Source organism: Chanodichthys erythropterus, chromosome 9, assembly GCF_024489055.1.
Source record: "Chanodichthys erythropterus isolate Z2021 chromosome 9, ASM2448905v1, whole genome shotgun sequence".
Lineage (NCBI taxonomy): Eukaryota > Metazoa > Chordata > Actinopteri > Cypriniformes > Xenocyprididae > Chanodichthys > Chanodichthys erythropterus.
The window spans coordinates 31,270,235-31,296,257 of record NC_090229.1 but is presented as its reverse complement, the minus strand read 5'-3'; the positions used below and the strand labels follow the sequence as shown (position 1 = coordinate 31,296,257).

Below are 26,023 nucleotides of genomic sequence, written 5' to 3'. Positions count from 1 at the left end.
GCCGCAGTTTGAAAATACACGGTCACGCCAAAAAAAAAAAAAGTGTGTGCGCCTATTACTATAAGTACGGTAATTTCAGGAACAGCAGAGAGAGAACGCGCTTTCAGAGCGCTTGAGTTGTTCATATCTATCTATCTGTCTATCTATCTATCTATCTATCTATCTATCTATCTATCTATCTATCTATCTATCTATCTATCTATCTATCTATCTTTATTCAGTCTAATATATAAACATCTCTTTCTTTCTTTCTTTCTTTCTTTCTTTCTTTCTTTCTTTCTTTCTTTCTTTCTTTCTTATATCCATCTCTTTCTTTTTTCTTTCTAATGTTTCTTTCTCTTACTATATCTTTCTTTTTTCTAATATATCTATTTCTTTTCTTCTTTCTAATGTCTTTCTAATATTTCTTTCTTTCTCTTAACATATCTTTCTTTTTTCTTGTACTATATCTTTCTTTTTTTCTAATATATCTCTTTCCTTTTTCTTTGTAATGTCTATCTTTCTAATATTTCTTTCTATCTCTCTGTTGTTATTTTCATATATATATATATATATATATATATATATATATATATATATATATATATATATGACAATTACTCTTGAATTAAATTGTGTTACTGTCTTACTGCATAAGGATTACTGTCTGATTAGGCCTATAAAGACCTCATTTTAAATAAGTAGAAAATACCAATGGTCTGTTTCTATAGGGGACGTCCCATACAGTATGCATACCTCATAAATATCCCTTTTACTGCAGCATTTTGGAGATATGCCACATTATTCGACTTCAAAGGCCTATAAACACCTCATTTCAAATAAGCAGAAAAAACAAATGGTCTGTTTCTATAGGGGACGTCCCATAGAGTATGCACACCCCATATGAGTACATTTTACTGCGGCATTTTGGAGATATGCCACAATATTCAACTTCAAAGGCCTATAAACACCTCATTTCAAATAAGTAGGAAAAACTAATGGTTTGTTTCTATAGGGGACATCCCATAGAGTATACATACCTCATATGAGTACATTTTACTGCAGCATTTTGGAGATATGCCACATTACTTGACTTTGGAGGCGTATAAAGACTCCATTTCAAATAAGTAGAAAAAACTAATGGTCAGTTTCTATAGGGGGCGTCCCATAGAGTATACATACCTCATATGAGTACATTTTACTGCAGAATTTTGGAGATATGCCACATTATTTGACTTTGGAGGCCTATAAAGACTTCATTTCAAATAAGTAGAAAAAAATAATGGTCTGTTTCTATAGGGGGCATCCCATAGAGTATGCATACCTCATATCTATCCTTTTTACTGCAGCATTATGGAGATATTCCACTTCAAAGGCCTATAAACACCTAATATCAAATAATTAGAAAAAACAAATGGTCTGTTTCTATAGGGGACATCCCATAGAGTATGCATACCCCATAAGAGTACATTTTACTGCAGCATTTTGGAGATATGCCACATTATTCGACTTCAAAGGCCTATAACACATCATTTCAAATAAGTAGAAAAAACGAATGGTTTGTTTCTATAGGGGACGTCCCATAGAGTATGCATACCTCATATGAGTACATTTTACTGCAGCATTTCGGAGATATGCCACATTATTCGACTTCAAAGGCCTATAAAGACCTCATTTCAAATAAGTAGAAAAAACAAATGGTCTGTTTCTATAGGGGACATCCCATAGAGTATGCATACCTCATATGAGTACATTTTACTGCAGCATTTCGGAGATATGCCACAATATTCGACTTCAAAGGCCTAAAAACACCTCATTTCAAATAAGTAGAAAAAACTAATGGTTTGTTTCTATAGGGGACATCCCATAGAGTATGCATACCCCATATCAGTATATTTTACTGCAGCATTTTGGAGATATGCCACATTATTTTAATTCAGAGGCCTATAAACACCTCATTTCAAATAAGCAGAAAAAACTAATGGTTTGTTTCTATAGGGGACATCCCATAGAGTATGCATACCTCATATGAGTACATTTTACTGCAGCATTTTGGAGATATGCCACATTATTTGACTTTGGAGGCCTATAAAAACTCCATTTCAAATAAGTAGAAAAAACTAATGGTCAGCTTCTATAGGGGGCGTCCCATAGAGTATGCATACCTCGTATGAGTACATTTTACTGTAGCATTTTGGAGATATGCCACATTATTTGACTTCAAAGGCCTATAAACACCTCATTTCAAATAAGTAGAAAAAACTAATGGTTTGTTTCTATAGGGGACATCCCATAGAGTATGCATACCTCATATGAGTACATTTTACTGCAGCATTTCGGAGATATGCCACATTATTCGACTTCAAAGGCCTAAAAACAGCTCATTTCAAATAAGTAGAAAAAACTAATGGTTTGTTTCTATAGGGGACATCCCATAGAGCAGGGGTACTCAAGTTCAGAGGCCAAGAGGGCCGCATTTTAACCAAATGAAACGCAAAGGGCCACAAATTATAACTTGGATCGTAATGGTGCGTTCACACCGGACGCGAATGAAGCGGTAAGCGCGAGTGATTTACATGTTAAGTCAATGCAAAGACGCGAATTGACATCCTGCGGCGCGATTCGCGCGAATGAAGCGGCGCGAATGACGCGGCGCGAATTGAGCGATTCACGCGAATCGCGCAAGTTGAAAAATCTGAACTTTGGCGAATTTCCGCGCCGCGTTAACCAATCAGGAGCTTGCTCTAGTAGTGACGTGACGTAGCGAGCTGAGGCAGAAATTCGAAACAACAATGGAGGACAAAATCATCGTCGCTGTACATCTTCATACATTTATAGAAACAGAAATAAAAAGGATCGTGTTTGAAAGAAAGTGAGTGAGGAGGTCGGACAATCTGATAAGTTGTAAAAAACGGTCTTTACTCAATTTGAGCTATATATATACATATATATAAATACATATTAAGACTACAAGCCAACTAAAGACGACCAATTGAGCTTATTCGCTGTAATTTACAATTATTTCCCCACTGACAATTGTGTTTATTCAGAGGAAGTGTGCAGAAAGCAGTGGGAGAGTCTGGGACACATAAAGGAGCGGGAGAGCCCCTCTCACGCGAATTCGCGTCTGTTGTGAAGGGATTTTCACGCGCGAATGAAGCGAATGTCACGCGCGAATGAAGCGAGTAAACTCAAAATGTTCAAGCGTCCAACTATGCGCGAATAGCGCGATTTATTCGCGCAAGTCGCGTCTGGTGTGAACACAGCATAAGACTTTTATTTAGGCCTACTTAAGACAATATTTGTAGTTTTACTGTTAATTTACTAAAAGTGCAGTTTTTAAGGTCTGGCTGATGTTCACTGGCTGATGAGAGTTTGTCCATAAGACGAAAACATTGCACTTTTTTATAGTCTTTTTATAATCCATTGCACCTTTTTAACACTTTTTATACTCAGAGAATAAATGTTTTATTATTTGTATTATTATTACCTACCTTTTAATTTGGTCACAATCCAAAAATATTTTTTCTTTTTTTTACTGTTCAATCACAATTTTATGAATTATCTAACTATAACCAACGTTGTAAACATGATAAATCAGATATTCTCCGTGAGCTCAATGATGTGATGACAGATCTGTAATGGGACATTAAGAATAAAAGGTGTGTTTTTCATGCTGCTCGGCAACTTACACACTGCAAAGTTTGAGGAATGTCAACTGCATTTCATCATGGAAAAATAAGGTTACTTTGTTTTTTACTAGCGCGCACAGTCTCGAGCCTTTGGTGGCGTTCACGAACACAAGTGCTCGACACATGCGCACTAGAGAGATTAATGCTTGTCTAGTCTTTTTCGCTCAAATAGTTACAATAAAATCTCTTTGTACTTGTTTAAAATTAGAGTTGCTGGTATATTTTAATCCCCTCAAACGAGCGCTCTTCAACACGGTAGGTGTTTGTTGTTACTCTTGTTCTGTCTTCTCCGTTTTTTTTCAGACTGAAACAACAGCCCGTTTCAGTGCTGACACCTTGTGGACAAACTAAATTAGTGCAAAAACTATTCAATGCGCGCGTGCAAAGTGCCTTCAGTTTATATTGTTCTTTGCGGCTAGAAAAACTGTGCTGCGCGCGTACACTATACGCGATCTCTGCTGATGATTACAGCGTCACGTGCACTGTACGCCTACCCTTGTGTACGTGTAAAAAAAAAACGAAGTAATATTCACGCTAATTTTGAACGCAAATTATAATAAAAATACATTTATATGTAGCATGATGCGGGCCACAAATGTAATGCTGACGGGCCGGATGCGGCCCGCGGGCCGCCTGTTGAGTACCCCTGCCATAGAGTATGCATACCCCATATCAGTATATTTTACTGCAGCATTTTGGAGATATGCCACATTATTTTAATTCAGAGGCCTATAAACACCTCATTTCAAATAAGCAGAAAAAACTAATGGTTTGTTTCTATAGGGGACATCCCATAGAGTATGTATACCTCATATGAGTACATTTTACTGCAGCATTTTGGAGATATGCCACATTATTTGACTTTGGAGGCCTATAAAAACTCCATTTCAAATAAGTAGAAAAAACTAATGGTCAGCTTCTATATGGGGCGTCCCATAGAGTATGCATACCTCGTATGAGTACATTTTACTGTAGCATTTTGGAGATATGCCACATTATTTGACTTCAAAGGCCTATAAACACCTCATTTCAAATAAGTAGAAAAAACTAATGGTTTGTTTCTATAGGGGACATCCCATAGAGTATGCATACCTCATATGAGTACATTTTACTGCAGCATTTCGGAGATATGCCACATTATTCGACTTCAAAGGCCTAAAAACACCTCATTTCAAATAAGTAGAAAAAACTAATGGTTTGTTTCTATAGGGGACATCCCATAGAGTATGCATACCTCATATGAGTACATTTTACTGCAGCATTTCGGAGATATGCCACATTATTCGACTTCAAAGGCCTAAAAACAGCTCATTTCAAATAAGTAGAAAAAACTAATGGTTTGTTTCTATAGGGGACATCCCATAGAGTATGCATACCTCATATGAGTACATTTTACTGCAGCATTTTGGAGATATGCCACATTATTTGACTTTGGAGGCCTATAAAGACTCCATTTCAAATAAGTAGAAAAAACTAATGGTCAGCTTCTATAGGGGGCGTCCCATAGAGTATGCATACCTCATATGAGTACATTTTACTGCAGCATTTTGGAGATATGCCACATTATTCGACTTCAAAGGCCTATAAACACCTCATTTCAAATAAGTAGAAAAAACTAATGGTTTGTTTCTATAGGGGACATCCCATAGAGTATGCATACCTCATATGAGTACATTTTACTGCAGCATTTCGGAGATATGCCACATTATTCAACTTCAAAGGCCTATAAACACCTAATTTCAAATAAGTAGAAAAAAACAAAGGTCTATTTCTATAGGGGACGTCCCATAGAGTATGCATACCTCATATCTATCCTTTTTACTGCAGCATTATGGAGATATTCCACTTCAAAAGCCTATAAACACCTCATTTCAAATAAGTACAAAAAACAAATGGTCTGTTTCTATAGGGGATGTCCCATACAGTATGCATATCTATCCTTTTTACTGCAGCATTTTGGAGATATGGCACATTATTTGACATCCTGTCGAGGCAGGGGCTGATGCCTGGGGAGTGAAGACTTCACCTTGTGGGGGTGGAGCTCCTGTGGGAGCACTCTGTTTGCATCTCCAGAGATAACACACTGTCCATTGTTTTACTCCCTCACGTATCTGGCCCCTCTGGGGTTGGATGCAATGGTACAGACATGGCAGAGGCTGCATCTGTACATAAGTGGAATGTGTTCGCTGCATGTTGTATGTTGTATGTTGTTGTATGTTGGTTATCTCCTTCCACCTTGAAGGTATATGTGGCAGCCATCTTAGCTTACCATACTCCTCTGGATGGTACATCAGTGGGGAGACACCCATAGGTAACTCGCTTCCTTTGTGGCACTTTGAGGCTAAGACCTAAGGTACATCAGAGGGTGCTGACTTGGGATTTGGCTATAGTCTTAGAAGGCCTATCTCTTTCTCCATTTGAGCCCATTGAAGAGGTTCCTGAGAAGTTCCTCACTCTCAAGACTCTGTTCTGCTCGCTATTTTGTCTCCAGAATTGGAGACCTTCAAGCTCTGTTGGTCTCTCCCTCCTGCCTGGACTTTGCTCCAGGCATGGTTAAAGCCTTCTTGTTTCCTTGGGAAGGTTATGTTCCTAAGGTTCCCACTAATGTGGCAGGCCCTATTATGCTGCAGGCCTCCTGTCCTCCTCCTTTCCAGGATTCAGACCAGGAGAAACTTAATTTTCTCTGTCCTTTCAGAGCTTTAGATGCTTACATTCACAGAGCTGCCCTGTGGTGTGAATCTGAACAACACTTTGTGTGTTTCGGGTCCCCTTGAAGAGGCCAACCTGCATCTAAACAAACTTTAAGTGGATAGTCGAGGCTATCTCATTTGCTTACAAGTTGGCTGGCCAACCGTCACCTCTTATGATCAGAGCCCACTCTACTCGGAGTATGGCTGCCTCTAAGGATTTGCTTTTTGGAGTCTCTCTTCAAGAAGTGTGTGATGCGGCAGGTTTGTCCTTGCCGCAAACGTTTGTCAGGTTTTATAACCTGGACCTGACCTTGACCCTGGGGTCACGATTTCACACAGACAGGCACTTGGTTTCACGGCGGCGTGGGTATATCGTTCCCAAAGTGCTTGACGCAGCACAAGGACTAAGGACGAACCAGACAAATTAATCATTTAGATGATTATTTCAAAACATAATTCCAGAAACCCAAAAGAATCAAATTTTCGGCTCCAGTCCATCTACAGAACCACCCCTGCTAGGTACTTTTATGGCACCCATGCTTCCTGACTGAAGGAGAGGAGACAAACCTTTAAGTCATTTGTAGAAACCAAATGGTCACAAGAAAATAAAGAATCTTTGATCTCCAGATCAAAAGAGACAGAGACTATGCAGGCCTGTTTCTCTGAGTGACCTAACTTTACAGAAAAACACACAGAGACTGTTTCTACAACTAAAACAGCATTGAATTGTTCCAAACAATTTGTATCAAACATCTTTCAACTGCATACATTTTATATCACATGCTACATGTAAGCTGTTATGCTTTAGAACACCCACAATTCATGAAAGTGTGATAACTTTTGAATGATTGATTGAAAGCATGTCTGGTCTGGTTTGAAATTAATTTAAATCTCGAATGTATGTTTAACACTAGAAGTCCCAGAGAGCAGCCATTTGGCTTTTCTACCTATAAAACCCGCAGGACAGCCGATGGGCTGGAAGTCTTTAGGCTAATATCCTTAATCAGCTGTGAACAGTTGCTTTTGTTATGTAAACAATGTGGGGCCATGCTGAGCCACTTCAAGGAAACTTGTGTTTCACTTTGCCATCTTAGGGAGAAATCAACACACATGTTTTTTTTTCCTTTGTTGCTGAGATTGATAAAAATAGTACACAATAAAATAAAGAAACCAACCATTTGTACACATATTTACAAATAATATTAAAAAGTGAGTGAGTACATTCCAGCAATCACTCACAATCCTGGCACTGCCTGGCAATATATTATAAATACATTTTGTATATATTCATTATATATTAATCTTATATTTGAAATACATCATAAGTCCATTTTTAAAAGTGTTTGAAAGATGGGTTCAAGTGTACTACAAGTGGTAAGTAAATAAATTTTTCTATACAGAGATAGTATGTTAAAAGCACATTAGTTCAAATTCATGGTGTCTCAAAATAGCTTAGTTGAGTACACTTAGATGTTCTTAAGCTTATCTTAAGAAGTACTAAAGAAGAGCTTTTAGTATATTAAGTACAAAATAAGTGCACGGAAATAGAGCACTGTACATTATGGAAGTGTAAAAGTGTACTAAAATAAAGTGTATTTTACTGCACTTTTTTTTCACCTGGGTAGACACTCCAACACTTTCTGTTTGCATTAAGATTATTTTTATTACCACACTGGCAGATATTGATCATTTTACTTAAGTAAAATGCACTTAATTTAGATCCCCCAAGGAAACAAGACTAAATATCATATATAATTTTCTCATATAGAAAATCCATGTTGATTTAAGATTTTTTTTTTAAATTTACTTGAAATAGGATAAAAAAAATACTTAGTATGAAAAGCATTTTTTTCAGTGTGAATGAGTGAGTTAACTTTTTAAACATCACTTGCACTCCCTCATTTCAGGGTTAAAATACTCAGAGTTTTCACTTAACCTCCTTTCTGAAACCGGCCCATGGTCAATCAAGTTCTCTGCTTTTAGCAGCCCTCCCTCCCCCACACATACAAACAAGCCACCAGCAACCATTCACACACACACACACCCCCAACCCCCAGATTGCTCAGGTAATGACCATATTTACACATGAATTGATGCTAATGATAGCCAAAAGACTAGCCAGTTAGCATCCACTTGGCTAAAGGAGGGTTACAAATCTCTGGGACTTCTAGTGTTAAATCATGGCTTGAATGAAATCTGTGTAAAATGTATCATATTCCATTTAATAGAAATCATGTCTAAATGGTGCTCTCTGGCAAAGCCGGTGATTCCAGAGACCGATAACGATAGATAAGGGTTATTTTGCCGCCTTCTAACGACTTTTGCCGCCTCAACTTTAATTCCAGCCACAACAAGAGACTTAATTTCATTTGCTAGCACGCTCAAACGTGATTGGTTTTTACCTAACCACAATCCGGACCTGAAAAGATTCTGCAACAAATCATCGACTCTGAAAAACCCTTCTCTCCATTTGAAGTCAACAAGCAAGTACCACCAGATTCTAACTCTGAACTGGTGCATTAAATTAATGATTCATAGTTCGTTCAGGTCAGGTCTTTTAAAGTGCATATTTTGCTAAAAATCATGCTCATCATTTCATTCTCTCTCAAAACTCTTTCTCTCATGTCCTTTCTTTCTGCATCATGTATGAATGTTTGCGTGTGTTTGCGTGTGTTTGCGTGTTTGTGTTAGATTAGTTTGTGTTAGAATAAATAAAGTCTCTTGTAGATTTTAAAAGAAAGTGTCTTGTATTATGTGCTTGAAAATCTAATGTCTTAAACTGTCAATCTTAAAGTTACCGCACTCTAATTAGAGTTTTTACGATAGTGGATATTAATATCCGCTACAAGAGCTTATTACGGCCTGAGCAAATGGACGTTGTATGATTCAGTTGCTCGGCTGTAAACTAAATGACTCTTTATAATTCGCTATAAATCAATTATTTAATTTGAGCTGAATTCATTCCTAAAACGAGTTCCCTTGAAAGGAAACATCTCAGGTTACGTATGTAACCATGGTTCCCTGAGAGGTAACGGGCGTACCTGTAACCGACTTTGACCTATCAGAAGCTGACTCTGTTTGGTTTAGGTGTGCTTTAAAGTTTCCTGGTCATGACGTCATCTGCCTATGATGCCATTGGACTGATTTCACATGTGCTTCACGACGCAATCATGCAGAGGCATTCACAAAGCATTTGATGCAGCGTCTTGTTCCCTCTCAGGGAACCAAGGTTACATACGTAACCTGAGACGTTTCTTTAGGTCCCCTACAGCAGCTGACTATGTTTTTTTTTTTTAATACTTATAAGGACTTCATAATGTCCTTGAAAAATTGCATATTTCTCCCAAACACCACAGTTAGATTGCTACATATGAAGTGCGTATATAATATGGGATGACCCCTACAGGAATATACCATCCATTTTTTTCGACTGATAGGAAACAGGGATTGGCTGGGCATTAATGCCTGACACACCTCCACTGAAAATGACCATTAGTTTTTCTGTTACTTATTAGAAATGGGGACTTTATAGGCATCTGAAGTAGTAAAATGTGATATATCTCCAAAATGCTGCAGTAGAATGGTTTCGTATGAGTTGTGCATATAGTATGGGACGTCCATTATAAGAACTGGCCAATACTTTTTTCTACTTATTAGAAAAGAGGACTTTATTGGCATCTGAAGTAGTAAAATGTGACATGCGTATCTCCAAAATGCTGCAGTAAAATGTTTTCATATGTGGTGTGTGTATATGGTACGGGATGTCCCCTATAAGAACTGGCCATTCGTTTTTTCTACTTATTAGAAATGAGGTTTTTATAGGTGAATAAAGTAGAATAAAGATGTCTGTCTCCAAAACGCTGCAGTAAAATGGTTTCATGTGTGTTGTGCACATAGTAAGGCACATCCCTTATGAGAACTGGGCATTATTTTTTCAACTTATAAGAAATGAGGACTTTATATGCATTTAAAGTAGTGAAATGTGACATATCTCCAAAACGCTGCAGTAAGATGTTTTCATATGTGGTGTGTATTTGGGATATCTCCTATAGAAAGTGACCTTTATATTTTTCTACTTATTAGAAATGAGAGTAGAGTATCATATACACTGTGCCAGAATAATGATTTATTACCCTAATTTATGGTTTAATTTATGACCATATTTCTGTGTGTTGTCAGTCAAGCTGGCTGGACAGTGGATGTCAAATATGTTTTATGAGGGCTGTGAGCCTTGATTGGCAGGTCAGTGGTTGTCAATGGTTGTTTTTTATGGCTGAATTTATGCCTGTTGTCCCCTGATTGGTAGGTCACGAGTGTCAATGAGATATAGGGTGAGTTGGATTTATAGTTAGATAAATGGGTAAATTTATGGAGGTTGTATCTCAGCCCAGATTTGGCATTTTCATGACATTTTGGTGAAATCCTGGTCCTGTTATTTAAATAAGGTGTATGGGGTACATTTGTTGAACACAGAGGAGATTCTGCAAGTCATCTGTTACAATGGGTAGTCCAAGCACCCCTAAAACTACAAGAAAAGTGATGTGTATTTCACCAACAAGAGGCCCTGTTGAAATGGGTGAAAAGTTGACTTTTGCACCAAAGAAGAGACAAAGCGTCAGTTTGACAAAGTTTCTTCATGAAGATATGAAATTTGTGAAACGTGATTTCTCAATGTCTGGTGGACGCGTCGGGCGCTATGTGTTTGACAAAGTGATGCGGGTTGTAAAACTCTACGCTGTGGATGTTGGAGATGAATTTACATCACAGGAGCCGTGTCTGATTTTCCCTGCGAAAGACTGGTTTATTTTTTTCAATTACGTTTGGAGAGATCTGAATGACTGTGGCGACGAACCGTTGTACATCGCAGAGTGGGATGGTGTGAGTCCTGACACGAGATTTCGCGTGGTCGGTGATCATAGTAAAAAGCTACCAGACGATTGTGTCTATATATTTTGCTCCAACGAAAAGACAAAACTCTGTGAACGTGTATGGCCTATCCCTGAGACTGAGCATTACGTATTGCTATGACATGAAATTTTTGTTTCAGTGGAAAGATATTTGTCTGTTTGACAATCTTTTTACCTGTATTAACAAGATGTTCAGATGGTGTGATATGTACGATCGCTACAACAGTGTAAAGGTGAAATTGTTTCATCCTGAGCAGGGCGTTACCAGCCAAGAAGACCGCCTCTTAAGTCCGCCCACTTACTACAAACATTAAAACATCTGCAGGATTGGTACACTCACTACATTCATTCACCATGTCTCAAGAAACTGCATCTAACTACTGCTACACCAGTACCTCTGAGACTGGACCAGCTATGCCTGACGATAACGCTATGCCATTTGAACCCCACCCACAAAGTTATGACATAACAATGTCTAATGACAGTGCTAAATCGCAGGAGTCCCACCCACAAACTTATGACAACAGCTGGCTGGATAAATTTTGCATGGATCTGGGATATCACAACCTGACTTTCCTTACAACACCGTACGGGAACACAGGAGCAGTAGCTGGAGGTGCAGTCTATGGTGGGGTTGACGACACAGACGGAATTATTCGGTCTGATGGGTTCAGAATCATAAAAGCAACTGTTGTGGTCCTCCTGGAACATCTCATCAACAAAAAGCTAAAACAGATTTGCTTGGGTTGTGAGGTGGAGCACCCGAGTCAGATTAGACATTCCTGTTTGTTTGAACCTGATGCCTATTTCTTTGACACATACTTTGACGAGCTGACTCATAATCTAATTAAACCAGGACTCAAACACATCATAGCTCAGGCACTGAACCGGTGTGGTTTAAGAATTCATCCCCAAAGGATTCAGGGGTCAGTGGATACTATTTTGTACGAACTGCATGACGAAGTTTACATTGTGGAAAAACTTCGTGAAGTCAGAGAGAAAGTTGTGGATGTCAGCAGCGAACAGATTGTCTATGACGCCGTGGACAACTGGAAGGGGTCCGCACAAGTTGTCTGACTGTGATACTGAAATGGGGAATACATGTTGTGCAATGGGGCTGGCAAAATGTTTACTTAAACGCCGTATTAGATGCGAGTTGACAAACTTGTTGTATAAGATCATTAATGACTGTGTTGATGTGCCTGTTGCTGTAAATGGATGTGGTGTAGACCCCAAACGTTTAACAAATCTCAAGAACCAAATGTCTGGTGTAAGAGGCATGTCTAATGAGTGGACTGATATAATGCATATGTGTATTAATAAAGGTGAGCCAATTTGTGCAACAATTAGAAAAATACTAGACCTGGTCACTGAATGTGGGAGCTGTATTAGAATTGCTGACATATTTTGTTTGTGTACATATGTGACTGATTTGTGTGTAATCACTGTGTCAAAAAAAGACCAAACTAATGTATGTGAAATTGTTGAAACTTTAATTGAATACATTCTTGAGAAAAACTTTGTGATGTGTATAAGATTTTTACAGTACCTGGATGATGTATGAGATTATTGTACTCTCTTTTACTGAAAATAAAAAGCCAGAACATGTATATTATCTGAGTTATTCTTTTGTGGAGACTGAACCAACAATATGTCCGAAGAAGAAATAAAAAATATTTATTACACACCTTGTAACCCTGGTTCTTTAGGGGGTAAAAAACGTTTAAAAGATGCTGTTTTAAAAGAAACAGGTGTTCCTTTATCCGACAAACAAGTGTCGGACTGGCTCGCTGGTGAAGATGCTTACACGCTGCACAGAACAGCACCTGTGAAATACAAAAGGAATCGTGTCTTTGTCTTCGGCATTGATTTTCAATTTCAGGCGGATCTTGTTGATATGTCAGCATATTCCAAAGAAAATGACAACAATCATTTTCTCTTGACATGTATCGACCTGTTTAGTAAATATGCATGGACGCGTGTTTTAAAAAACAAGAGCGGGGGTGAAGTGACTAAAGCTTTTGAATCCATATTGAATGATGGACGAAAACCATTGCGATTACAGACCGATAAAGGGAAGGAATTCCACAATAAACACTTTCAAAATCTAATGAAAAAATATAACATTATACATTTTACACCTGCCACTGAATTAAAGGCATGTGTTGTTGAGAGGTTTAATAGAACGTTAAAGGGTAGAATGTGGCGGTATTTAACAGCTATAAACTCCAAACGCTACATCGATATTCTTCAAGACATAACGGATGGATATAACAGTAGCTACCATAGAAGTATTAAGATGAGGCCAATCGATGTGAACAAAGAGAATGAATCTGTGGTGTTTCATAATCTATATGGCTCTAGCGGTGTTCGCTGTGTGGCCCCCAAATTTAAATATAAAATTGGTGATGTTGTCAGAATTTCTAAAGTAAGAGGCCCGTTCACGAAAGGGTATGAGGAAAACTACACACAGGAATTTTTCACAGTAACAGCATGCATCCCCCGTAACCCGCCTGTCTACAGATTGCGTGATTATGACGGTGATGTCATTGATGGGGTTTTTTATGCAGAGGAATTACAAAAAATATTTGTGAAAGATAACAAGACATTTAAAGTGGAAAAAATTTTAGATAAGAAGAAGAAGGGGCGTAAAACAATGGTGCTGGTACAATGGCTCGGATGGCCTGCAAAATTTGCATCGTGGGTTGATCAGAAAGAGCTGGTGGATGTACAAGTGCCATAAAAACAAAATCCTGCATAACATGAATACATTAGTGTAAAAACCGGTCATGGCTGAGGGTGGATTTTATGTCACGCTCCCCTGCAACGCTTCGTTAACTGCTTATCCAGAAAATACCATATCTAGCTATACAACCAGATTAGCAAGAACTATAAACCTAAAAGATGAATGGGAAGTTGGTTTGATCGAATTTGAATATCCTAGAAGCTGGTATACTTTTAATGAGGAAGATGCAGCTTTCATCTTCAACTATGGGGAAACAACAACAACAGGTGCAAATAGTGAGGATCACACCCCCGAATACACCGCTGAAGGTAAAGAGATTGAGATCTTCATCTTCAGGGATAAAAAGATATCAAATGCGCTACACAGGTTAAAAGCTGGATATTATGACGACATTGTTTTTTTGATCAGGGAGATCAATGCAAATCTACCACCACATGTGAGTTTTGGTTTTGACCATGTTAAAAACAAAGTGTTTCTGAAAGGTCCACCAAAGACATCACTCACATTTTACGGAAAGTTGGCCGTTATTTTAGGATTAAAACCGGGGGTTGCAATAGAAACTAATGATCAAGCTATTGAAAACCACAGTATTGGATACAAGTCTGTGACGTATGCACCTCATCAATCAGATATAAATGGGGGGTTCTACACTATATATATATATACGGATATAATACAATATCAATCAGTTGGAGACCATCACGTCCCACTACTAAGGTGTGTACATATAGATGGTGAGAATAACAAAATTGTTAGTGTTCGATACGACAGACCACATTACGTCCCGGTTAATAAATCCTCCATCACAGAGATATGTATACAGGTGAAAGACGATCAAAATCAGGACATACGTTTTAGTTACGGAAAGGTGACTGCTAAACTCCACTTCAGACCTGTGAAACAGTGTGTTTTTTAATAAACGCTTAGGAGAGAAAAAAAATTAAAAAATGATTTATCACACCAATCATAACGCTGATCCGATGCGTTACGTGGCGTATTACCAGAATCAAGCTGGTGGCGGACTCCCCGGCTATGTCGGGAGCGGACCTATGTATGGAGCGGGGGTTGGGGGGCTTTTTCGTGGGCTTTTTAGAATGGCAATACCCTTGCTAAAGCGTGGATTTAGCATAGCGAAACCACATCTTAAATCAGCGGCGAAAAATATATTAAGCGATGTTGTTAGCAATACATTATCACGATCTTTTAACAACGATGGTACTCAAGATGGATCCGGGTTAATGGTGATGGCTCGCAAAAGAGGTTCCAGGCCTCCAGGGCTACGGAGGAGTGGCCAGACACAGAAGAAAACAAAACGTGCTCAGAAAAAAACACCAGTTGTAAAACGCAAGCGTAAGGAGACAGCCAAGCGTACTGGGTCAAAAAGAGCAAAGAGAGCTGTTAATACAATATTTTAAAAATATGGCGGCAATACATAACATGTCACAAGAATGTTTAAAAACTGAGCTGGATCTTTTCACCGTGCCACCCACCCAAATGTCGCTTGAAAGAAATACTTATATTGAAGTCCCCCCGTTATCAGCAATATCGGAGACAACACCTTTAGAGTTTTTTATCGCCGGGGCTGGTGAGGACTACATCGACCTAAACAATACACTTCTGTTTTTGCGGGTTAAGCTTACCAATCCTGATGGCACTGATATCGCAGATGGGGATCCGGTTGGCCTGATTAACTACCCTGGAGCAACAATTTTTACGCAAGTAGATGTATCGCTTGGGGATCGTCTTATATCACAGAGTTCAAGTACATATCCGTATCGCTGCATAATAGATTGTCTTACCAATTATGGTAAAGACACGCTTGAAACAAATTTCTCTGCAGGGCTTTTTTACAAAGACACAGCAGGACAAATGGATGTCGCAGACCCCGCTGGAGAAAATCGCGGGCTGACAAAGAGAGCAGCCTTTACCAATGCTAGTAATATCGTCGAGCTGTTAGCACCTGTACATAATGATATTTTTTTCAGTCAAAACTTCTAATTCCTGGTCTAGATCTTAAAGTTCGCCTGACCAGAGGTAAAGATGAGTTCTGTTTAATGAGGAGCAACGGTACACCTTATAAACTATGCATATTGTCTGCATCACTGTTTGTGAAAAAAGTGTCCGTGGCACCTGCTGTGAGGTTGGGTCATGCTCAAGCTCTGCTTACAACAACAGCAAAATACCCCGTGGACCGCGTGTGTATGAAGACATTCTCAATACCTGCAGGTTCACGTGTCTGTAATCAAGAAAACTTGTTCTTAGGCACACTGCCAAAATCTATGGTTATAGCGATGGTTGATAATGATGCATTTACAGGATCATATAATAAAAACCCGTTCGCGTTTAAAAATTATGACCTTGAATTTCTAGCAGTTTATGTGGATGGGCAACAGTACCCCGCAAAACCTTTGCAACCTGAATATGAAAACGGTTCTGCAGTGCGTGAGTTTTACCAGTTAGCATTGGCTTCTGGAAGACATCTTAAAAACCAGCCTCTGTCTTTTGATAGGGAAGAATTTCTGCATGGGTATACACTGTACGCCTTTAACTTCACACCGGATGAGGAGTGCAGTCAGCATTTGTCACTTATCAAGAGTGGAAATATTAGACTAGAAGCCCGTTTTAGACAACCTCTACCTCGTACTGTTACTTTATTAATTTACTCTGTCTTTGACAGTCTAATTGAAGTTTCAAATCGTCGACAGGTTCTGGTTGATTACTATTAATACATAAAATGAACACTGTACAGCTTACCTCTATCATGGATAAGATTTCGTGCAATCTACATTTTCTTGGGGTTCTTCCATGTGATTATCTGCCAAAATCACCTCTAAGAAAACTACCATCAGCAGTTATTATAAATACAGATATATCGGGGCTTCCAGGCCAGCATTGGCTAGCCATCTACATAAACGAAGATGGTGTTGCTTGTTTTTTTGACAGTTTTGGAAACAAACCGGATCATCATCGTTTTCCAGTATTCATCAAAAACTTTTTAACTCGGAATTCTAAAGAGGTCCAACATTCAAATGTCCAAGTCCAAGACTTTTCATCAGACACATGTGGTCAGCACTGTGTGTTCTTCCTGTACCACATGGCAAAAGGGTTTGATTATGATTATGTGTTGAAATTTTATACTCACGATTGTATTAAAAATGACAAAATGGTGTCAGCCTTTGTGAAAAAACTAAAGCAATCCCCATGTAATGAAAATGTTTTCAAATGTGTTCAGTGTGTACAAACAGGTGCAATGTTTATGTCTCATGATTAATTTCTTTTAATAAAAACAAAGCAATTTTAATTTCCTGTATTGTCTCTTTTTTATTATACACATTATTTCAACAATACATTTTAATAATGATAAAACAAAATATACATGTGTACAGAACTCACAGATTAAAAAGTTAACCACTGTCCATGTTCAAGCTTGGGTGATTTGAATACAGATGGTGATGGTGTACTAGGACACACTTTCTGCTGTTTATTCTTCTTAGATGAATTAGTTACAGATGGCGTCGTTTTGCTTTTGAAAGAGTTAATTGCACGTCTGACCTGATGATTTGGTACCACAGAGTATGGTAAATTTAAACCAGCAAAAGCCTCCAGAAACTCATTCCATCCATCCGGTCTCCGTTCATCTGCAATCTTATGTGGAGCTGTGATGTTTTTAATTAAATCAAACATGTGTGAACCGGGGATCGTGCGCCCTTTAAACACAAACTCACCCGTGTCAGTCCATGAAGAAACACTTTTAGCTTTAGACATTTTCTCTAAAATGTATCGAACATTTTTCACACTCCTCTGTGGAACATTGTTTAATATTTCTTCTGAAACATTATCTAAAAAGTCATGAACAGGCTCACTAACTGCCCTGGGTGGGTCTTCTTTTTCAACGTGATCAGGGTGTGGAAAACTTAGTTTTAATGTACCAAACTCCTTATCCCCTTGTCTAGCTATTGTTAGAAACCTTTGCAAAACAGCTGTGTACAATTTTGCTTTTTCATCGGGATTTAGATCAGAACTGTACAGGATGCTTTTTATAGAAATGTCTAGGTCATTTTCCACGAGGTCTTGTATAGACTCGCGTGTGTTAGAGGCTTTCAACTTATCCAGCTGATGTTGTGGAACTAAAAACATCTTCTCACCATACTCCATCGCCGGACCTTATTTAGAGCTAACCAAGCTTGTTATGAATGGTATTGCAACACTTAAAAGCGGTAATAGAAAACCTCCTTGTTGATTGATTAGCTGTTTTTTCCTTCTAACACCAACCTTCTTATCTGCAACAATTTTGATGTTGGTTTTTCTTCTCTTCAGTCTCTGATATTGCTGTGGTGTAAGTGGAATATTACCATGGAGAACATTAAGAGCTAGTTCACACAATGCAACGATGAGTTCGTCTGATGCTGACTCTAAAATAGCACGCCTTTGTTTGGGTGTTGCTTTTAATAACAACTTTAAAACTGGGAGGTTCCTTAAAAGTCTTGCAGACATTGTAACATCCAAGAGTCTTAGTGTTTTCTTTTCTGAATGTATACAACAGGGTGTTTTGAGAGTAAACTCGTTCTGAGACGATAATGGTCTGGGGTTGCTGCTTTAAAGTCAACCAAAAGGTAGCCAAAAGGAATACTGGTAGCATCTTGATAACATTCCATAAAAAATTTGCTGTTTCTGGGGTACATCTGGCGTGCTAGCACATTAATTTGGGTATTGTCTCTGGGGTTTTTAAACAACACCAAATAACTTGTATTCAAACTGATGGTTCTACTGGATTTTCCTTTACAAAAGAGGTTCTGGACCATAAAGAGGCAACTTATATGCTTGTGATGCACATAATTAGTGAATAAACGTTCAATCTGTATGTTGTTACATGCATCGTTCATAAGATCATCAATTATTAATAAGTGTGTCTTATTGGGAGGAAAAAGATGAACATCATTCAGGTTCTGGGGGATTCCTTCAATAAATTTAATATCATACAATGCCAACAATTCATCATACAAACCCTGCCAACAGTCAAATATGAAGACTATATTTTCAATCTTTTTAGAAAACACACTTTTAGCATTTTCTAATAACATTTTTACAAAAAACGTTTTTCCAGAGTTAGAAGGTCCACATAAAACACAACTGAATGGAAATTGTAATCTGAAATCAAAACCATCTGTGTCTCGCACACCTTGGTGTCCAAAAACGTTGTCAGTAGCCATATGGTAGTGTGGTAAAGTCAGGTAGCAGAACGCGTTTGTTGTAAACGACTTTGAATTTTTTTGCAAATGTCTTGTTATGTAGTGTGAATCGCTTTTTGTTTCTTATGATACCGTCGGTTTGTGCAAGAATATAATTATAAAAAACATACCCCCACACATACAGACCCACAAGCTCAATCAGCGAGTCTAATTTGACGATTTGAGAGTTTACAGAATTTAAAGTGATACCTTTGGCTTTCATGCTTGTCTTACCATTAACCGTTTTAAAGCCATAACTTTTTGGACCACTTGAACAAAACTCTACAATGTAATCATCATAATCAAGTTCATTCGTAAGATCACCAAGAAAGGGTCCTAGCGGGGGTTCCCAATCACCATCTTTTGATGTGAACAGAAGACTGTCCGTATCCGTGTAAAGCAACCTGTCACCCAGTTTATCCATAACATCATACAATTCTAACCGGGCATGCGCTGTTGTAAAAGCACCGATAAAGACGTTTACATCACGACTCTGACCACCTTTTCCTTCAGCATACGCCCACTGAACTAATGCAACAGAGTCGGATAAAAATGTGAAATACTTAATATCATACCCCCGACCAAAAATGTGTTGGGCAAACTGTTCCGGTTCTGAAATCAATTCTGAATGAGGTAGATTCTGACGTAAACAGAAGCGTCCCCATAAAGAATTCAAAAGGAGCTTGTTTATAGACCGACGTGCAGGATTAATCTCAATCTTGTCCGGATTTAGTCTAATCCCTTCTTTTTCAAAGTATTCTCTGACATAGGTTTCTTTGTCCATCTCTGTCACTACATCTTTTGGGAATCCAGAGCTTTCCTGTTTGAGTTGCAAAAATGTTTTAACATAATCACAAAATAGCGTTTCTGAACTTTGCGAAAAATGCCAAACCTCATGCAGTTTTACTACGACATAGCCTTTTTCAACAGCTTTTAAAAGCTCTATGCTGACCCATGTGCCTGTTAAAGCTCTTTCATCATCCGAGTGTTTGCACGGCGTGGTCTGATTCTGTTGTTCAGCACAACTTCGACAAAGAGGAAACATAAGTTTTCCAGAGCTTCTGAATCGTAGTACGGGGTGAAGGAGCTTTCGTGGTGGCACGACGGTTGCCTTTATTATACCGTAATAATCTTCAAGATTTTGAAAATCTTTATGAATTATTTGTGGATGACCTACGGGGTAGCTTTTTCGCGCCTGAACAAACGGATAGAGCGAAGTGAAGTCTAGGTAACATACCCGTTCACCCTCACTGACTTTGTGGTACACCTTGCAAGCGTTTGTTCGCCCTCCATAAAGTGCATCGCGTGGTTTCAACCTCTCTGTGTGTGTGTAAGTGGACATGAAATCCATCACATCAGCATCAGTCTGTTTGGAAAGCATCCAATCACACTCCCAAACAAAATGAATTTGAAGATTATATGCACGTTGCAAAATTTCAAACTTGTCATCAACCTGTCTTCTGAGGCTGCCATAAGGCACTTTTGATAAGGGATTTAAATCGTTCGGGTTATAACAACGTTCACATCCATGAAAAAAACAACCGAGAAATTCGAATGCTTTTTTCACAGTGCCATTATCATAAAACCCATCAACATAATATTTACCAAACGATACCTCACCATGGTTTAGAGCATGCTGAATGCCATTGGAGTGTGATTTTTGCAAATATTCTAGCCATTCAATTGAAACATTTGAATATGTTTTGTTTTGATTAGTGTACGCCTTGTCATGTGTCAGCGCTACTGTATCTTTTTGCAGGAAATGGGTCTTATATACAGCCATTGCACAACCTGCTAGAGTGGTGTAATTAAACGGGTCCAAATCTGTGCAGGCGATGAACTCGTTACGATATTTCATACACACTTCTCGTAGCAAGTAAACATCGTTCTTACAGTACATTTCTAGTTCCTTCTTAAAATCAAAAACTGCACCAGAGAGCCCATTGTACCAATCATCAAACTTCAGCATCTCCTGTGTTGACATCGTCGAATAACCATAAAAATGTTTTTCTGGGTACGGGCCGATGTAGTCATCATTTTCTGCACGGTTAAACAGATGCGGGAAATATCCCTTCTCACTGTTAGTCAGATTAAAAGCAGCAGGTGTTTTGGCCAAACGCATAGGAATGAATGCATAACTATCTATAAACCTCTGTTTAAATGCGTTGTCATACATTAAAATCAACCGACAGCCCTGCATTATAATTTTAGGAGTGATCCCCATTCTAGTGAAATATTCCAAAAGTATAAAATTATCAAATCCGGACGCATTATGTGCAATCCATGTGAAATTACTATAAAAAGGCTGTCTGAACTTTTTAATGAGACGTTCGACACAATCTGGGCCCTCTGCCACAAATTCCTCACCGTTAAATGTGACTGCACAGACAAAATTTGCAATGTGGGTATTATTTTCATTTCTTGTTTCAAAATCATAAAAAATGTAGCGATCATTTGGTCTCTCTGGTTTGATTGGCTGAATAAAACACTGATGCTCCCCATCGGTAACCAAACTCTCACCACATTGGACACAATGTTCAGCGCCACATCGGTGTGGTTTCGGGTTGGCCCCACTGACGTGATAACTACATTGGGGGCAAAATTTGGTGACAGTGCACTGTGCATATTCCTCACCAGGGGCGGGATGTTTGTGCATTTCAAAACAATAATCAGATGTACAGTATCGCAAACAATCGCCACAGTGTTTTATCTTTTTGGGGTGTGTGTGACAATCTGGGTAATTGCACACATCGCAAACAAATCTGCATTTGTGATCTCTGCGACAAGTATACCCTTGGTAACAATACACACATACATATGGCACGCCTAAAAACGCTTTTAGGTTTTTTATCAAATAGTAATGCGAATCATGCAAATATAAAAACACAGTTTTTGGATGCGGGTCGTCCGTCGTTGTATACTTCTCCAACATTCTTGCATTTGTGCGATGGAAAGTAACAATTTTGATATTCAGCATGCGCTCAAAACATGAAATGTCATTAAAACGTATTTTATGCTGATCTGTGAAACCAGCTGACTTCTGTATAGATGCTGCTACAGCCTCTAACTCTGTGTGTGGTTTCTCTGGGTTTAGAAAATGAGCGAGACAAATTGTAAAACATAGATTATTTGTAATGCTTGTTGGGCAGAATAAATTCATCCTGTTTTTACTGATTACTTGGTTATGCAAAAGGTCACGTATCTTTCGACGAGCACCGCCATTTTTACACATTGCTATCGACACTCTTAAATCCAATGCCTCATCGACAGTTACATCAGAGTTGCTTTGCAATATCTTTTCAAGCTGATTAATAAAGAGATCTGGATCGTAATTATTTTGAGGTGACAAGAGAGCATCAACATCAGATGTCAGGCTGGACCCACGCAAAGTAATATTAATTACCCCCCCATCACCTGCTAATAATCTGGAAAATGAGACAATTTCGGCCAATAGATCATGTAAAAATGTAGTGTAGGCAGATAAATCTGTAGAAGATATCTGCCGCAGATTTATAAGCCTATGAATTTCCAAACCATTGAATCGGGCTCTGGGAATCACTGTGTACTCATGCACGACACCCCCATCTCTCACAAGAGAATCTATTTCACCCTGCGTAAGGCCCATGTTGGGTGCTGCTGGATCAAATGCTTGGTACTGCGGGGGGGTCGCCCCCCCACCTATCTGAGGAGAATTAAAAAATTGCTCTATATCAAAATTAGTGTTTGACGAATCATTAGACGCATTATTGGTCAGAGGAGAATTAAAAAATTGGTCTACATCAAAATTGGTGTTTGACGAATCATTAGACACATTGTTGGTCAGAGGAGAATTAAAAAATTGGTCTACATCAAAATTAGTGTTTGACGAATCATTAGACGCATTGTTGGTCAGTGTCACGGAGACGAACTCCGTGATTCCCTCCTCTGGCCATCGGAGGGAACCATCACCCGAATATTAGCACACACACTCACCCACACTACATTTCCCATAAGCCCGTACCTTGGACTGATTACACCTGCAGCTGAATCACATTACCCGGACTATAAAGGACTGCCATATCCACCTGTCAGACGCGAAGTCTTGTTTTGCCGTGGTGAACAATTCCGAGCGTTATTTCCTGTTTGATTACTTGTTGCTGTCTGCCTGTATACCCGTCTACGATCCATTGCCGCCTACCTCTGACGTCTGCCTGTTTTCCCGTTTCTGTGAGTGTTATCTGCCAGCCCTGACTTACTGCCTGTCTGACCACGATTCTGCCTGTTCCTTACATACCAGTTTGCTCCTGTCTGACCCTGCCTGTATTACTACGATTCTTCTAATAAAGCATGCAAATGGATCAATGCCCGAGTGATGATTCGTTACAGAAGACTTCGCCAGAACAAGATCCAGCTGCTTTTACCCACCTGTGTGCTACGATGTCTGCTCAGGCCAGCCAGCTCGCCGCCCACCAACACCAACTTAATCGCCTCACTTCCATCACGGAGGAACTAGTTAAAGGCCGGAACACACCAAGCCGACGGTCGGCCGTCGGGCAGTTTTTCTTCGTCGGCCGACTAAGTTTCCTCGGTGTGTTCTGCACCGTCGGCTGAAGTTGGTCCTCGTCGGCTTTGTTTCGGCCGATTCGAAATGTTGAATCGGCGTTGGACCTCGTCGGGCCGTCGGGCCATATGATCATTCTGATTGGCTGTTCAGCTAGCGAACCAGTGCATGAGAAAAGAAAAACGGAAGTGACGAAGCAAGTAAACGACGAAGTCAAGAGGGAACACACATTGTTTACCTTAGGTACGTGAAAGACATGGCTATCTGGAACGAGGCAAGTGAAGACGAATTGATCAACATGATCCAGGAAAGGCCGGGTTTGTATGACATTACGGAAAAATGTTATGTCAACCGTGTGCTGAAAGCTGAACTGTGGCGTGAGATCGAAAATAAACTCGTCATATCAGGTAAGATTTCCTTTTTGGCAATTGAGAAAGCTTGTTTGTAATTGTTCAATAGTCCATAGTAAAACTAATATAACCATTTTAGTGTTTTGTGTGTACCAAACTAAGTTTGTTTATGGAAACAGACAGTAATTAATATGTGCTGTGCTAGCATCTCATATTTCATAATAATATTAAAGTTAATCAAATTGTTAATAATATAATTAACAATACAGCAAAAAGTAACATTTGTTGGCATAACAAATACTCATTAAAGTGACAAAATAAGCAGCCATAACACTTAATGCTTACAAAATTTTACTTTGTCCCTCAGAAAAAGAGCTCAAGAAGCGGTGGGATTCATTGCGAACCCAATACATGCGTTATAAGAAACAAGGACCCTCAGGAAGTTCTGGAGCTCAGAAGACTGGCAGGCAGCAATGGATCCTGAACCGCCTGCAGTTTCTAGAGCCTCACACAAAAAGGAAGGAGAGCACTTCAAATCTAATGATCATGGTAAATAAACAAATATATTTATATTTATTTATTTATTTATTGTTTAATTTCAGAATAAAATAAACATTTTGCTTTTTGTAAGATGGCAAGTGCTTCTTTAAAAGAGTCTATTCACAAGTAACTCCGCATATTAAGTCAAGCCATTACATTAACTTGTCACATTTGTATCTTATGTTTTTTAAGGAACCTGCGGCTGATAGTGATTCCTGTTCACCCTCAGATGGTACCAACAGTGACACCTGGACTGGCACCCATGAAGACCCCAGCTTCAGTGATGCTGACCTACGGTCAAGTACACCCTTGGCTGAATCCACCATCTGTGGAACTGAGTCCACAGCCATGAGAAAGGACCATTTGCAAAGCTCCAACATAAAACCAAAGCCTCCAGGGAAGCGCAGGAAGATGCAAGACGAATCCTCCAGCGAGGAATCCACAAACTTGATGCGCACCATCGGCAAAACTCTGGAAAAGTTGGCATCACAGGAAAACACCAATGATGCCATCTCAGCTTACTGCAAAAATCTTGAACACAGAATGCGGAATTTGCCACCACATCTACTGCCACATTTCCAGCATGAGGTTGATAATTGCATTTTCAAATATTCAGTGGGCCACAACCATGCACTGGATGCATCTTCCAATCAGTATACACACTTGTAATTTTTTATGTAGCAAAATTGTAAACAGATATTGTAGCATTTAGTAAATATGTCACGCTTAGTTGTACGTTATATTAGAGTACTTATGCAAAGTTTATATTTCTGTACATTTTATTTATTTTAAATACCAACTGTTGATATTTTTCTGTAAATTACCTTAATGCTATTTTTGCACATTTGAAAATAAAACACTGACTTTGTGTAAAAGGTACTTCACTGTTCTTTATGTAAAAAAAAAATCACAAAACACAATGATGTAAAAATATAAACTTTATTTTGCAAATTCACACCATTGTTATAAAACATAAACCAAGGTCAAGGGGGAAAGAAACAAGTTTGCTACATGCTTATATTTTGCCCCACTGAAAGGGCACTGCACCGGTGTCCGAATTAAAGTACTGGCACAGTTTATCCCTGAGCTGTTTGGCGTGTGTTGTACTGTTGGTTGTGCGTGGCAGAGAGGCCTGCTGTAGGCCAGGGTCTTCTCTCCATCTTCCAGGGACAGTGTCATGATCTTGTTCTTCCTGGTCGATTCCTGCCATGTACACTTCACAGCACTCTTTGCGCAGAAAGTTGTGCAGAGCACAGCAAGACAAAACAATGTCCTCCACTTTGGCAGTGCTTTGAATATTAATGGTGGTTAGTAGGACGCGAAAACGATTTGCCAGGATGCCAAATGCATT

At 39.0% G+C, this 26,023-nt stretch overlaps 1 protein-coding gene across 1 annotated transcript; it reads left to right on the top strand.

Moving 5' to 3' along the window:
• The first annotated feature begins 24,002 nt into the window (after window positions 1-24,002).
• Window positions 24,003-25,341, top strand: LOC137026478 (transcription factor Adf-1-like). The gene is made up of 3 exons (XM_067393831.1): window positions 24,003-24,189; window positions 24,500-24,681; window positions 24,865-25,341. The coding sequence occupies exons 1-3, from the start codon at window positions 24,039-24,041 to the stop codon at window positions 25,339-25,341; spliced, it is 810 nt and encodes a 269-aa protein (XP_067249932.1). The 5' UTR covers window positions 24,003-24,038.
• The last annotated feature ends 682 nt before the right edge of the window (window positions 25,342-26,023 follow it).

What these genes read in the sequence shown, in the direction of transcription:
- LOC137026478 (XM_067393831.1), top strand. Translation starts at nt 24,039, where the DNA reads ATGGCTATCTGGAACGAGGCAAGTGAAGACGAATTGATCAACATGATC. An exon ending in AAATAAACTCGTCATATCAG is followed by an intron (nt 24,190 to 24,499) that starts GTAAGATTTCCT and finishes TTTGTCCCTCAG; the next exon opens with AAAAAGAGCTCAAGAAGCGG. An exon ending in CTTCAAATCTAATGATCATG is followed by an intron (nt 24,682 to 24,864) that starts GTAAATAAACAA and finishes ATGTTTTTTAAG; the next exon opens with GAACCTGCGGCTGATAGTGA.